The sequence below is a fragment of the Chelon labrosus genome (assembly GCF_963514085.1).
Source record: "Chelon labrosus genome assembly, chromosome: 5".
Lineage (NCBI taxonomy): Eukaryota > Metazoa > Chordata > Actinopteri > Mugiliformes > Mugilidae > Chelon > Chelon labrosus.
The window spans coordinates 2,537,965-2,552,084 of NC_140341.1; the positions used below are offsets into that span (position 1 = coordinate 2,537,965).

At 42.5% G+C, this 14,120-nt stretch overlaps 1 protein-coding gene across 1 annotated transcript; it reads left to right on the forward strand.

Moving 5' to 3' along the window:
• Positions 1-10,656: 10,656 nt before the first annotated feature.
• LOC311488217 (gamma-crystallin M3-like) lies at positions 10,657-12,088 on the forward strand. The gene is made up of 3 exons (XM_084544786.1): positions 10,657-10,959; positions 11,057-11,299; positions 11,393-12,088. Exons 1-3 carry the CDS (start codon positions 10,945-10,947, stop codon positions 11,669-11,671), a joined length of 537 nt encoding a protein of 178 aa, XP_084400912.1. The 5' UTR covers positions 10,657-10,944; the 3' UTR covers positions 11,672-12,088.
• The last annotated feature ends 2,032 nt before the right edge of the window (positions 12,089-14,120 follow it).

Sequence of the window (14,120 nt, forward strand, 5' to 3'; positions counted from 1 at the left end):
CTGCCGCATGATAAGGATCCGTGATATATCTGTTTAAAGTGCATGAAATCATTTTCCCTCAGTTTTCCTGCCAATATGGCGGTGTCCACAAGAAAAGTCACGTGACGCCTGGAGCTCTATAGCGGTCTACAGCGATGTGTTTCAAAGCCGTTTAATTCCATTGAAATACATTACAAAACTATGCATGATACACTGGATGGAGGAAGTTGGGAAAGTAATTCTCTTCTACCCTTTGACAGCTTATTATGTTGGAGGAAAGCTTTGGGTGACACTGAGGGCACATTTGTATTAAAGAAAGAAAATGGTAAGTATCCATCTTGCAATTCATCATAACTGAAAGAGCTTCTGACAGAGCTTTGCATGTTAATGTAACCGTCTTCTTTGTTTGTCAGGCACTGCTACTTCGAGTTGTGATCTCAAAAGAGGAAGCACGGCGTGTTCAGCTGTCTGAAGTTCCAGAAACAGTGGATGCCCTCACTGATGTAATCAAAGAAAAAATACAACTCCAATCCCTGATTTCCAAAATGTACTCTGCAATTTGTCAGAGATTTCAGAGCTACCTGATAGCCGTGCAGTCCTACACATAAAGTAGAGAAAAGGCTCTCAGCAATAGTACTCAAAATATTTAAGGTAACCGATTACAAAAGAAAAGAAAGACTTAAGAACATACACTGTTTTTTTGTGTTTTTTTTAAATTAAAGTATTAAAACTGTATTTTGGCTAAACTCATTTATCTTGTTATCATTTTCATAATTTTCAAGTATTAACATACTTGTATCTTTTAACCTCAATGTCCTAAATTATTTTCAGTCCATAAGACAAAATTAAAAAAGTTTAATGCTTAGAAAAAAATAAGTTTAATGAACTTAATAATGTTATCTACTATAATTAGTTCAACTTAATCAATCTGTGTGAGTAATACGTACTAGCTTACATTTGTTATGATTTTCTCAAGTTGTTACTACCACAGTGGGACCGACAGATACTGCTGGATATCCGGAGCAAAGCTTCTTGTTAGGACACCATACCTGGCTGCACCTGGAGGAGCACGACCGCTTATGTGTTACTGCAGGCGGGGAACGTGGCTACGCCGGGTTAGGTGCTAAGGTGCAGCTAAGGTGAGCTCCTCTGGCTGAGAATACTGCACGGGAATATTCACCACTGTTTATCGGGTATACGACAGTCACCACCGGCGTGTGTTAGGGCTTTGACTCCGAACTTCGTTATTCGAATATAATTCGATTATTTTAAAAATTTAAGATATTCGAACGAATTTTAGGGATCTCTTAATATTCGAACCTGTATGGGAATTATTTTTTGTAAATGTGTTTGCTTGTAAACGTTGTTTTCAATTCAGATTCCGAGTTGTTTTTTTTCACGCCTGGTGAAGTAAAATCGCGAGCTCATTAGCAAGGCTACTGTTGGTCATCTGGGCTCCTGTAGGTAACGTTAGCATGCTGGTTCACGCTTATTTTGTAGCCTATACTAAAACAATGGCCGCGCCAACAACAAGCACGCCTGACCAGCCTGACAAGGAGTTCGAAATCTACACTCCTGACAATTTGAAAAGCAACGTGACGTGACAGTTTTTTTCTTCCGAAAGCATCATTGACTTACAAAAGGTTCCTGTAAGCTTGTGTATTTCCGATGGAGCGTTAACTGTGTCGTAACAGCATCTTCTGTTATATTCTGCTCGTTACATCTTCATTCCAGCGCTGCATATCTCGCTGCATAGCTTAATAATAAAAATTTTAACACGCATAAATACTCAGCCTTTCGTGCACGTAGTCTATTAACATTGACTGATACACTGCCCTCTGGTGGACAGAACATATAGAACTTAAGTTTGATACCAATATCAGTCTTACTGAAGACATTTAATGGTCAAAATATAATTAATAAATATTCGAATATATTCGAATTTTAATATTAATAAACAAACGAACTTCGAATATGATTTTTGGGCAAAAGTCAAAGCCCTAGCGTGTGTGTGTGTGTGTGTGTATGTGTGTGTGTGTGTGTATGTGTGTGTGTGTGTGTGTGTGTGTACAAGACACGATGTCGAAGTGAGGACTTCCAAGCAACGATAACGGTTTTTTTTAGTCGTTATCTGTATGAAATAAACTACCGCACAAAGACATCATTTGCTGATCATAAAACGCACACAGCACAGGTACAGACAGTAGCTAGCTAGCTAACTAGCTAACTGGTTGAAGGTCACAAACTGTTAAAATCATCCCAAATACAATCATGTTAATTCGGACAAAATCCAACATTGAACAATATCAAGGTTCAAGGTTCTTTATTTGGCCATTTGTGCATAAACAGTCCAGGCACATAATATTAATCTATACAAAAACAAAATAACAAAGCAGAGCTACAGTCATTTGTAAATTATAACCAGCACCATAATAGGTATTTATTTCTAATTGTGGGAGAAAACGGAGTACCCGGGGAAAACCCACAGATGTGTGTGTGTGTCTGTGTGTGTGTGTGTGTGTGTGTGTGTGTGTGTGTGTGCGTGTGTGTGTGTGTGTGTGTGTGTGTCTGTGTGTGTGCGTGTGTGTGTGCGTGTGTGTGTGTGTGTGTGCTGCATACAGGAAAGTCAGGGGGTCATAGAAAGGATGGAGAGAAGGTGGAGGCAGGAGGAAGAGGAAGCCAAAGAAACGTTCAAGAAAGGCAACTGGACTTCTAGAGTATTTTGAAACCAAACAGCTCTTCAATGTCTGTTGTCTCCAGCTGCTCTCTCTCTTCTTTTCTTTTCTTTTCCAGCTCTTCTCTCGCTTCCTGTATTTTCTTTTCCCGCTCCTCTGCCTCTTCTTTTCTTTTCTTTTCCAGCTCCTTCATTGTTTTCTGTATTTTCTTTTCCTGCTCTTCTGCCTCTTCTTTTGCTTTCTTGTCCAGCTCCTTCATCGCTTCCTGTATTTTCTTTTCCCCCTCCTCTCTCTCTTCTTTTGCTTTCTTTTTCATCTCCGTTAAAGCTTTTGCTTTCTGATCGAGCGCCTTTATCCGCTCTTTACATGTCTGATCGAGCTCCTTTATCCGCTCTTTACATGTCTGATCGAGCTCCTTTATCCGCTCTTTACATGTCTGATCGAGCTCCTTTATCCGCTCTTTACATGTCTGATCGAGCTCCTTTATCCGCTCTTTACATGTCTGATCGAGCTCCTTTATCCGCTCTTTACATGTCTGATCAAGCTGCTTTATCCGCTTTTTTCTTTCCTTTTCCACCTTCTTTTTCTCCTCTTTTGTTTTCTGTTCCACTTTCTTTTTCTCCTCTTTTGTTTTCTGTTCCACCTTCTTTTTCTCCTCTTTTGTTTCCTTTGCCAGGCCCTTTCTCTCCTCTTTTATTTCCTCTTCCAGCTTCTCTATCATACCTATTGTTATCCTTTTCTTCTCTGGCTTTTCTTCGTTGGTGTCTCCCTCCACCCCTGCCTGTTCAGCCTCCATCATCACTTCTATCTTATCCCAATCCGGTTTTTGCTTTTTATCTAGCAGGTGTTTCTTCTCATCTGCCGGCTGTTTCTTGGCTTCCGTCAGAGCTTTCCTCTCCTCCTCAAGTGCTTTTCTGTCCTCCCTCACTTGTGTCTTTTCCTCCGACAGCCATTTCTTCTCTTCTTCCAGTTGTCTCTGATCTTCTTTCAGATCTTTCATCTTCTCATCCAGTCTGCCTGTCTGCTGCTCCATTGCTAGTTCCAGTTTCCTGTTCTTGTCTCTCATCTTTTCCATTTCCCTTTTCAGCATTTCATAGGCCACTTTCTCCTTCTCCAGAGTCTTCTTTGCCTCCTGCAGATCTTTCTCAACAGGTTTAATCTCCTCATCGCTGTCGTCCTCTAGTTTTGTGATGGCCTCTTTTACTTTTTGCTTGGTCTCCTTCAGCTCACATCTCAGCTTCTCCAGTTTTAGTTTCTCCTCTTTAAGTGCCTTTTCCTTCTCTTCTATCTCATATTTGATCTTCTCCCCATGTGCATGGTTCTTCTCCAGTTCTTTTCTCATCTCCTCAATTGACTTTTCCTTCTCTTCTATCTCATCTCTCAACTCCAGGATTTCATGAAATGTCTGAGGCAGCGGATGGTTTAACTCCTCGTGCTTCACCTTGTTGTGGGACAAGAGGGTTTTCTTCAGCTTTTTAACCTCATTCTCGTTCTTCTCCAGACGGGTCTCCAGCATCTTAATTTTTCTTTGATATAAATAGTGGTTGTCAACTATTGACTCTTGAAAGTGATCCTGCTGTGTTTGTGCAGAACTGCTTAATTGCTGATTATCAGGCTTAAATGGGGTATCGCCTTTGGGGCTATTGGGCACGATTGCCCTGGGTGCTTGGTTGTTGTTTTCGGCCATTGGACTAGGAAACAGTGTCACTGATGAAAATGTAGCAGTAAATATGTTTGTACTTCGTCTGTGTAGAATGTGGATTTGTAGGTCGTCCTTCACTATCAATACCTGTGGAATCAATATGAATACCTAGAAGATAGAGAACTAGTCTATTTAAAGGTTCTGAACATCAAAGGCAAGTTGGCTTTGATGTTGGAATTATGCCCCGCCCATAAATCACAAGCCCCGCCCATTGGTCACAAGCCCCGCCCACTGACCCCACGTGACCCCTATCCTATATGCCTATGCTCCACTCACATGTCATATGCTCCGCCCATAAATCACGTGACTAGCCCACAGTTGTTTAATTGTAATTATTGTTAACTTCATAAATGAATTTGATTTATTTTATTCAGTACACTTTCATTTGAGTTATTTTCATTTCCACATATACAAATGTTTCCACTGACAGTGTGAGGTTATTGACATTCAAACTATTTCTACTGTAAGCCCTAATTCTAATTCTAATCCATCTATTTAATTGTCAACAGCTCGTGTAAACAGAACTAAATTAAAATTCTGTCTTATTTTAAAGTAAGGTGTCTATTGTGCAATGTGAGCAGACAAATATGCTGATCAGTATCCTCTGATGGAGATCCACAACGCTGAAATGGCCGTTCCTGGTGGCAAACATCTGTTTGTTCTCTGTTAAAACTACTCATCAGAGACATGAAGATTGAAATTCTTGAAAAAATTTCCCAATCAGCTTTTGATATCAAGGCCTATCCAGAGCATGGTGAACTCGAATCCATTGCTTCAGCTCTGATAGTCCAATAAACAGTATCCTTGCCTAAAGGAACCTGGTGAAGGCAAGGGCTATGAGGGATGGTTGGTTAGCATTCGAAACAAGCTCAATAATTACAGAGCAAAGCTGCGAGGGGCAGGTTGCAGTGAAGTGTCTGTTAACAGAAAGCGAAAAGCAGATGGGGATCCAATTGCTCATGTTAGTCGCGTGTCCATAAAATGCCTCAAAATGCCTCATTTTGTCACCGTCGCGTCGCTGAGTGGCGTCACGCCCGCTCGGTTCTACTTCCAGTTTCTCCGCGAAAATTTATGTGTGAGTTTGACATCCAGTGTGAACACACCTTTAGTGTTGTTTTCATTTGTTTGTCTCATGTTATCAGATGCTCATATTCTATGACACAGCTAGATGTGAAATTTTCATTACTCACCTGGTGAAGATGGGCACTCCTTTGACAGATTTCTCCATGCTTTCCTAACAGTGTAATGTAAGATAAAATAAGATTAAGATTAAGATAAGATTAAGGTCTGTCGGCCAAGTATACTTGTGTATACAAGGAATTTGGTCTCTGCATTTATCCCATCCGTGAATTAGTGAACACAAAGCACACAGTGAGGTGAAGCACACACTAACCCGGAGCAGTGAGCTGCCATGCTACAGCGGCACTCGGGGAGCAGTGAGGGGTTAGGTGCCTTGCTCAAGGGCACTTCAGCCGCTTTCTACCGGCCGGGGGTTCGAACCGGCAACCCTCCGGTCACAAGCCCAAAGCGCTAACCAGTAGGCCACAGCTGCCACAAATAATTTCTGCGTTGGCCGGGAATCGAACCCGGGTCAACTGCTTGGAAGGCAGCTATGCTCACCACTATACCACCAACGTAGTTTGTACTGTAGTCAAATATTTGACTTAAAATTTTAATGCTACTCTGGTTTTACAGGAGTCTGATCCCGAAGATGGGGCAACCAGTGGAGTGGCTGTGGGCATACTCTTTGTTCTCGAGGATGGTGTTGCACCGACTTCATCAGCAATGGTGCAGAACATTGCTGTGATTTTGGAGGAGACCATTGTACTAGATAGATTAGAAAATATAAAGTGACCAGTAGAGGTAGAAGTTTTTTTTTTTATAAATATGAGAACTACAAATGGGGACGACTGTGTGCAATTAAATTAGGCTGTAAACAGATGAATGAAATGAATAAATAAAAGTCACAGTCACCAGATGTAGCAGAGGTAGACAGACATGGTAATGACAGAGTGTCCAGTAAGTGTCCTGTTGTACAGCCTGATGGCCAGGGGGACGAAAGAGTTCTTCAGTCTGTTGGTGGAGCAGGATTGAGACAGCAGCCTGCCACTGAACAAAACTCCTCTGCCTGATGAAGGTGTTGTGCAGAGGGTGCAGGGCGTTGTCCAGTATGGACAGCAGTTTGTCCAGGGTCCTTCTCTCTGCCACTGTCACCAGAGAGTCCAGCTCTGTGCCCTTCTCACCAGTCTGTCCAGTCCAGCAGCGTCCCTCTTCTTGCTGCTTCCTCCCCAGCAAACCACAGCATAGAAGAGGATGCTGGCCACCACAGACTGGTAAAACATCTGCAGCAGTTTTTTGCAGATGTTGAAGGACCCCAGCCTTCTCAGGAAGTACAGACAGCTCTGTCCTTTCCTGTGGAGTGTGTCCATGTTTGTAGTCCAGTCCAGCCTGTCGTCCAGCTGCAGCCCCAGATATTTGTAAGTCCTGACCACCTCCACATCGACCCCGTTGATGGACACAGGTTGGAGATGTGATTTCTTCCTTCTGAAGTCCACCACCATCTCCTTGGTCTTGGAAGTGTTCAGCTGCAGATGGTTGGACCTGCACCACCTCATGAAGTCCGCAACCAGGCTCCTGTACTCCTCCTCCCGTCCATCCTTGATACAGCCAACTATCACAGTGTCATCTGAGTATTTCTGCATGTGGCAGAGCTCAGAGTTGTACTGGAAGTCAGATGTGTACAAGGTGAAGAGGACGGGAGAGAGCACGGTCCCCTGTGGTGCTCCGGTGCTGCTGACCACAGTGTCCGACGTGCAGTCCTTCAGTCTGACGTACTGTGGTCTCTCTGTGAGGTAGTCTGTAATCCATCTCACCAGGTGTGAGTCCACCCTCATCTCTGTCAGCTTGTCTCTCAGCAGGAGGGGCCGGATGGTGTTGAAGGCGCTGGAAAAATCAAAAAACATGATTCTCACAGCACCGCTCTCCTTATCCAGATGAGAGTAAGCCCTGTGTAACAGATAGAGGATGGCATCCTCCACGGCCACCTTCTCCTGGTATCCAAACTGCAGTGGATCCTGTGCGTGGTGGACCTGGGGTCTGAGGAGATGGAGCAGCAGCTGTTCAAAGGTCTTCATGATGTGGGATGTTAATGCAACTGGTCTGAAGTCACCCGGCTCCCTGGGGTGTTTTGTTTTGGGAAGCGGAATGAGACATGAGGTCTTCCAGAGCACGGGGACCCTCCCCAGCTGCAGGCTCAGGTTGAAGACATGCTGAAGCGGCTCCCCCAATTCAGCTGTTGGGCCTGGTACTAAGGCACTCAGTATTGGGGTTTGGCTATCATGAATAATTAATAATCATCAAAAATAATTATTTATTATTAAATAATTGGATCTGAATTACTAGATCACCTCGGGGCACCACCCTTCTAGGAAGGGAAAAGATAGCCAATTAATCAAAACAGTCTCATAAATTATACTAAATTGTCAATTTGGAGTTCGGATTAATAATTAACTTAATAACTATAACCAAAATTACCACGTTAACAACTAGTTAAAGTTGAAGGAATTTGGAGTTCTTGGCAGTGTAGAGGTTGGCAATATTCACTCTTGTGCAATATTAAACAGACAGGTATGTTTAAAAGACATTTATTAACCAGAATAAAAGTAAACATACATTCTAACTGCAGTCTACTCTATACAGGTGTGTGTGTGTGTGTGGGGGGGGGGGGGGGGGGTGCGTGCCAAAATGGCCGCTGGTTGTGGGTGTGTCAAGATGGCCGCCGGTTGTGGGCGTGCCTAGATGGCCGCTGGGGCCTTGATGTCTTGAACACAACGGAAACAAGATGGCCGCTGAGTGGGGACACTCGTGCTGTGTGCTGGCTGAATGCCTTTGTGGAATGTGATAAGAGGTGCCAGGTTAGAGAAAGGATGGTTAGTTTAGCATGCAAGAGACCCTGAGTCTATGTGTTGCATAATCTAAACTAACATCAAGTCACTATACTAAACAACTCAATAAAAACAAATATCACATCAAATCAAAGTTTAAGTTCTATGCTTTGCTTAGCTTAGCTTAACTAGGCCCAGGTCATACTACCAGTTGGTGGAAAGTCCATTTCTGGTGTGTTGCTCCTGTGGCTGGCAGTTCCTGATGGAAAGCCAAACCGGGAAAAGTTGTAGTCCTTGCTGTGTTTTCCTGATGGCAGACGTTGGAGGGAAACTGGCCGCTCCTTGAAGTCCTTTGAAGTGGCTTGTTAGCAGCTCGGTGCTAACTAGCCGTGTGGCTCCTGTTGTTTGGGAGTTTAGCCTGCAAACCTTCTGTTTGTTGGCTAAAAGACCTGGTGTAGATTCCTCAGCAGGATCTCGCTTCGCTACTGTAGGGAGAACAGGCCTGGCACCCAGCTGCAGCCAAGCAGCTGGGGTTCTCCACGTGGAGGTGTGGAGTTGTAGAGGTGGAAGAGTAGAGAATAAGAGAGAGAACAAAGGCAAAACAGCGCATTTTATATGACCTGATGACCTCAGAGGTCACATGCCACTGTCAGCCAGTGAACTGCTTGGTCAGTTTTTCACACCTGGAGGATTGTGGGACTTATAGTTCTGGTGCTTCCCTTTGTTTCCAAGACATGTGGTTAACTTGGTTGTGCATGGTGAGCTTCCATAGCTCACCCCCAGGTTCAGATCCCAACACAGCTAATAAACAGTGCGAGTCCTCCACCTTTGCGTTTGCCGCTGCGTCTGCAGTCCCTGTCCGCTCTCACCGTTGTGAATCCCGGTACATCCACATTAGCGTCCGGTGTGTTCTGGGTGAGCCAAGTTTCAGAGAGACACAGTAAACTGCTCTCCCTGAATGTCCTGTCGGTCCTCACAAGGGCCGCCAGCTCGTCTGTCTTGTTGGTGAGACAGTTAACATTCCCCATGATGATCGAAGGAACCGAGGGCTTGTACTTCCACCGCTTAGCCTCTAGCCTAGCCTTCACCTTCGTCCTGGCTCTGCTGCCTCGTCGCCTCCTCCTCAGCTCCTCAGGTATGGGGTGAACAATGCCGGCTCGTCCCGTTGCTTCGAGTGAAAGCAGCTTCTCCCTTGAATAAACAAGTTGTCCACCGCTGTGTTGCTGGTAAAAAGACGTTGTATCCATGTATGTAAAAAAAAAAAAAAACACACTTTAAGCACTAAAAACGACACGACACATACGGAGCTACTGGATCGGCGTCCTGCTCGCGCTGGCGCCGGAAGTAAACCCGTACTGGAGGAAGTGCCGGATCTTCCTTTTTGGATTGCTCTACGCTCTCAATATTTCATATACAAAGACTTTCAAGTACACTTTTGACACATTGCAACAGCTCTTCATGGAAATCCGCTCTGATTGTACACAGCGTGTGCGGTCATTGCAGAACAAACTCCTTCTTTAAACCAATGCCATGCACTTCACTGGAACACTGGAACACCAGTTTACCAATGCAATGCACTTGTTTCTGTTCTCTTAAACAAAAATGTTTAAATGTTCAACTGTTCAACTACATTGGCACATCTTTTGTGTTTTTGTAGTATGGATACCTGCATACCTGTGGTATACCTCTGGGCAGATGTGCCATTCTTGACTGTTAAATTACCGCATAAAGGTTTACACAGTGAAGTAAAATAAAAAGTAAACACCATTAAGAATTGTATATTTATTCAAATACAGGTAAATAAATAATGATTGTGCAGTTAATCAGCTTTTGCTAGTAATATAAATTATGCTACTGAGCAAATAAACTTGTTTATATTGGCAAAATGAAGAATTAATAGCAGTGACTAAAGAACAGCATAAATGTAACTGGTACAACAATGAAATGTCATTTGTACCAATTACATTTACGCTGTTATGTGAATTGTGTCAACGATTTGCTGTCATTGTCCTAACGATGAGACAATGACAGCAAATCGTTGACACAATTCAAAAATCTTACTGCAAAAGGTTGCCTTGAAGTTTTAAGTTTTCTCCATTATTCTTTTTTTTACGGTGTACACTGGATTTGCTTTTAAATTTTATTAGTTTATTACGTTTTCTGAGTTTTTCATGTGAAGCACTTTGTGTAAAAGTGTCTCATAAATAAAATGAAGTAATTTGAAACTAATCTTCACAAAACTCAGGAAAATAAAATAAAAACGATGTCACAGATCACGTATGACTCAATGTGTAGACCCTGGCTTCTTTAATGCTTTTTAGTTTTATCCTCATTAGTTTAGACTATTATATATTTTTACATAAGTGTATCCTGAAACCAGAAGTATTTTTTTTTCAACATTTAGTGTGACATACCCCGTAACCAGCCGTCATACTACAGGTGGAAGCTTCTCTTTTTGTTCTTTATGTTCAGCAACAACAATGCAGCACATGTGTACTGTACATGCATTTACCCCAGAGTGGCGTGGTGTCAGATAATGACCCTTTAGTGCCCCGACTGCTCAGTAGGCTTCTATGGCATGTTGCTGGCTCAGGCGTTTTCAAAATAAAAGCCCGACGGGTTTTTTTCACTTTGAGTCGGTATAAAAGTAACCGACAGGACGACGGGAATACACAGCAGTCACAGCTCGTCCTGAAGAACAACCATGACCATGGGCAAGGTAGGTGAACGATGGGAGTAGTTTACAAAATAAATATATTCACTAGAGTTTGTTTAAAAGTTCTTCAGAATTGGTTTTAACGACGTTGTCCTTTCAGATCATCTTCTACGAGGAAAGGAATTTCCAGGGTCGCCACTATGAGACCAGCAGCGACTGTGCTGAGCTGACCTCCTACCTGAGCAGGTGTCACTCCTGCAGGGTGCAGAGCGGCTGCTTCATGGTCTACGACCGCTCCAACTACATGGGCAACCAGTACTTCATGAGGAGGGGCGAGTACTCCGACTACATGAGCATGATGGGAATGTCCGACTGCATCAGGTCCTGCCGTATGATCCCCATGGTAGGTTACAAATCCTGCTTCTGTTAAACAGATGTGAACAGTTTAAAACTTTTCTATTTCATGACTTTTTTAAAAAAAAAATTATCTTTACAGCACAGGGGATCCTACAGGATGAGGATCTATGAGAGGGAGAACTTCGGTGGTCAGATGCACGAGCTGATGGACGACTGTGACAACATCATGGACCGTTACCGCATGTCCGACTGCATGTCCTGCAACGTGATGGACGGCCACTGGCTGATGTACGAGCAGCCCCACTACAGAGGCAGGATGATGTACATGAGGCCCGGCGAGTACAGGAGCTTCAGGGACATGGGACACAGCGGCATGAGGTGGATGAGCATGAGGCGCATCATGGATTCCTACTATTAAACTCTACTAAATAGAAACCCTTCACTCTTTGATTCTGTTTCACCGGTTGTTTCTATGCTTGGGGTACATCCCTGTACGTGCATTAAAGAACTGGATAATAAGATTAAATAAAGATTATAAACGGTGCGATTTCTTTCAAGAGTTCTTCTTTTTGGTCCTTCAAATGGAGATCAACAAATTGAACAGGGTAAAGACATCTAGAGGAAAGGAGACACGTGAATATCATTGCAGAGCTGCAGAGTATCATCCAGGCCTTGGGGAAAGAAAACTGTGAAAATGTGCAGTTTCTGTCAGTGTTGGCCAAAGACGGTAGAAAAAGTTAAAGCATGCTGAGGAGCTCCCCCTGGTGGCTGGATTTCAGTGGATGACTGAATCAACTAATAGGCACAGACATGGCCACCGTATTCAGACATATTGTAAACTCAAGCTCTTTTAACGTCTGGTAAAATGCATTTAATTGCATTTCAATTCAAAACAGCAGAAAAAGAAAGAAAATATTGTCACAACCTGGCTCATAAGCCATGACAAAAGACAAAGAAACGCGGTAAAATACAAAAGTCAACTGATTTATTAAAACAAACAAAAAGAACCCATACGAATTGATGAGATTTGAGTGTGAGGATCAGTGTGTCTGTTGATGGATGCATGATAATGTATGTGTAGTGTTGGAAGGTGTTAAAACCAAACGAACAGGCCAAAGCCAACACAACCAAAACCCACGTTGGAGTCCAGGTGGAAGATGAGAGAGAGAGAGAGTGAGGATTGTGACTGCCAGGTTTTATTAGCTCAGGGAGACTGGCCAGGTGCTCCCAATTGCTCCAAATTAGACCTGCCCACGAAGGTACCTGCAGACAAAACAAGACACAAAACACAAAACAGGCCCTAGTGGCAGGTGGCCGTCACAATATCCCTGGCCAAAACTGAACAGACCTAAAGTTAAAGTGCTATTTTAAGTACTTTAGAACAGTTTACAGCTTATGGTAGGAACTATAAATAGCAACCACTGAGTGCAACAAAGCTTATTAAGAACCACTTAAAATAAAAGTAGAATCAAGTGAATCAAATAAACTGTTCAACTAAAGATCTAAATTTAGTTTCACTATTTTGATTAACTAACGTATTTTTAGATAGTAATAAATGTTTTGCTGCTGCAGAGAACTGGCCAAAGCCATTTTTTTAAAACCTTAAATGGATTTGTGTCGCATAATTTCAATCAAACAGTGTGGTATAGTTTAGGTTAACTTACCCTAAGTAACATGACGTGGTACTAGTAGCATCATACCAGGAGCATGTAGCGTTAGCCGGCTGCTAGCACGATGGGTTTGTTTTGCTGGTGTTGTGTTAAACTTGTTAAACTCAAATATTGAACTAAAATGTGAAAAATGATTTGTTCTAAAGCGTAACAGATGTCATTTTTTGTTAAAATGCTACAGATTTCTACAAATGTGATATGATTCATTTAAATATGTGAAAGATTTTTTATTATTACATTACTGGTAGTTTGTACGGACATGGGACAAAGTTCATGATTTGATCAAAAATGTCACAAAGGTGTTAATGAACAAACAAAAATAAAACAGGTGACTTTAAACAGAGTGCTGCAAATGTGCTCATTCATACAGAGCAGTCAAGATAGATAGATGAGTCAGAGAGAGATGTGATATCTCAAATGTTGAAACTGAATTATAGGAACAAAAATAAATAATGAAAAATGTTGAAATGAGTTTCACCCACATTCCTGCTCCATGTAGACCACGCTTCCTGCAAAGAACTATTAAAAAGACTGTGTGCTAAATTAACAAACCACAGTCAACACAAGTGTTACCTGATACATCGTAAGGTTTTATAAAGCAAACAGGATACACTAGATCACAACGTAGAAAGCTAAAGCAAAGGCTCTGAATGCTTCCAGAGATACAGATTTCAGTTCTGAACATTTAGTGAAGTGACTTCAAACATAATATTAATCTATACAAAAACAAAATAACAAAGCAGAGCTACAGTCATTTGTAAATCATAATTTATTTGGTTTTAATTGTGGGAGAAACCGGAGTACCCGGGGAAAACCCACAGATGTGTGTGTGTGTGTGTGTGTGTGTGTGTGTGTGTGTGTGTGTGTGTGTGCTTCATAGAGGAAAGTCAGGGGGTCATAGAAAGGATGGAGAGAAGGTGGAGACAGGAGGAAGAGGAAGCCAAAGAAACGTTCAAGAAATGCAACAGCCAACGACTGTTGTCTTCAGGTCCTCTGTCTCTTTTGCTCTCTTTTCCAGCTCTTCTCTCGCTTCCTGTATTTTTGTCAAAACGGGGTAGCGGGTTTTGGGATTTAGGACCCAGATGCAGGACTTGAGGAGGCAGGAGTTGGCAAAAAAAAGATATTTAATTAACAAAAAACAAACGTACAAAAACCAAGGTTGCTGCCGGTATGCAGTGTTGCCAGATTGGGCGGTTT

What these genes read in the sequence shown, in the direction of transcription:
- LOC311488217 (XM_084544786.1), top strand. An exon ending in CCTGCCGTATGATCCCCATG is followed by an intron (nt 11,300 to 11,392) that starts GTAGGTTACAAA and finishes TTATCTTTACAG; the next exon opens with CACAGGGGATCCTACAGGAT.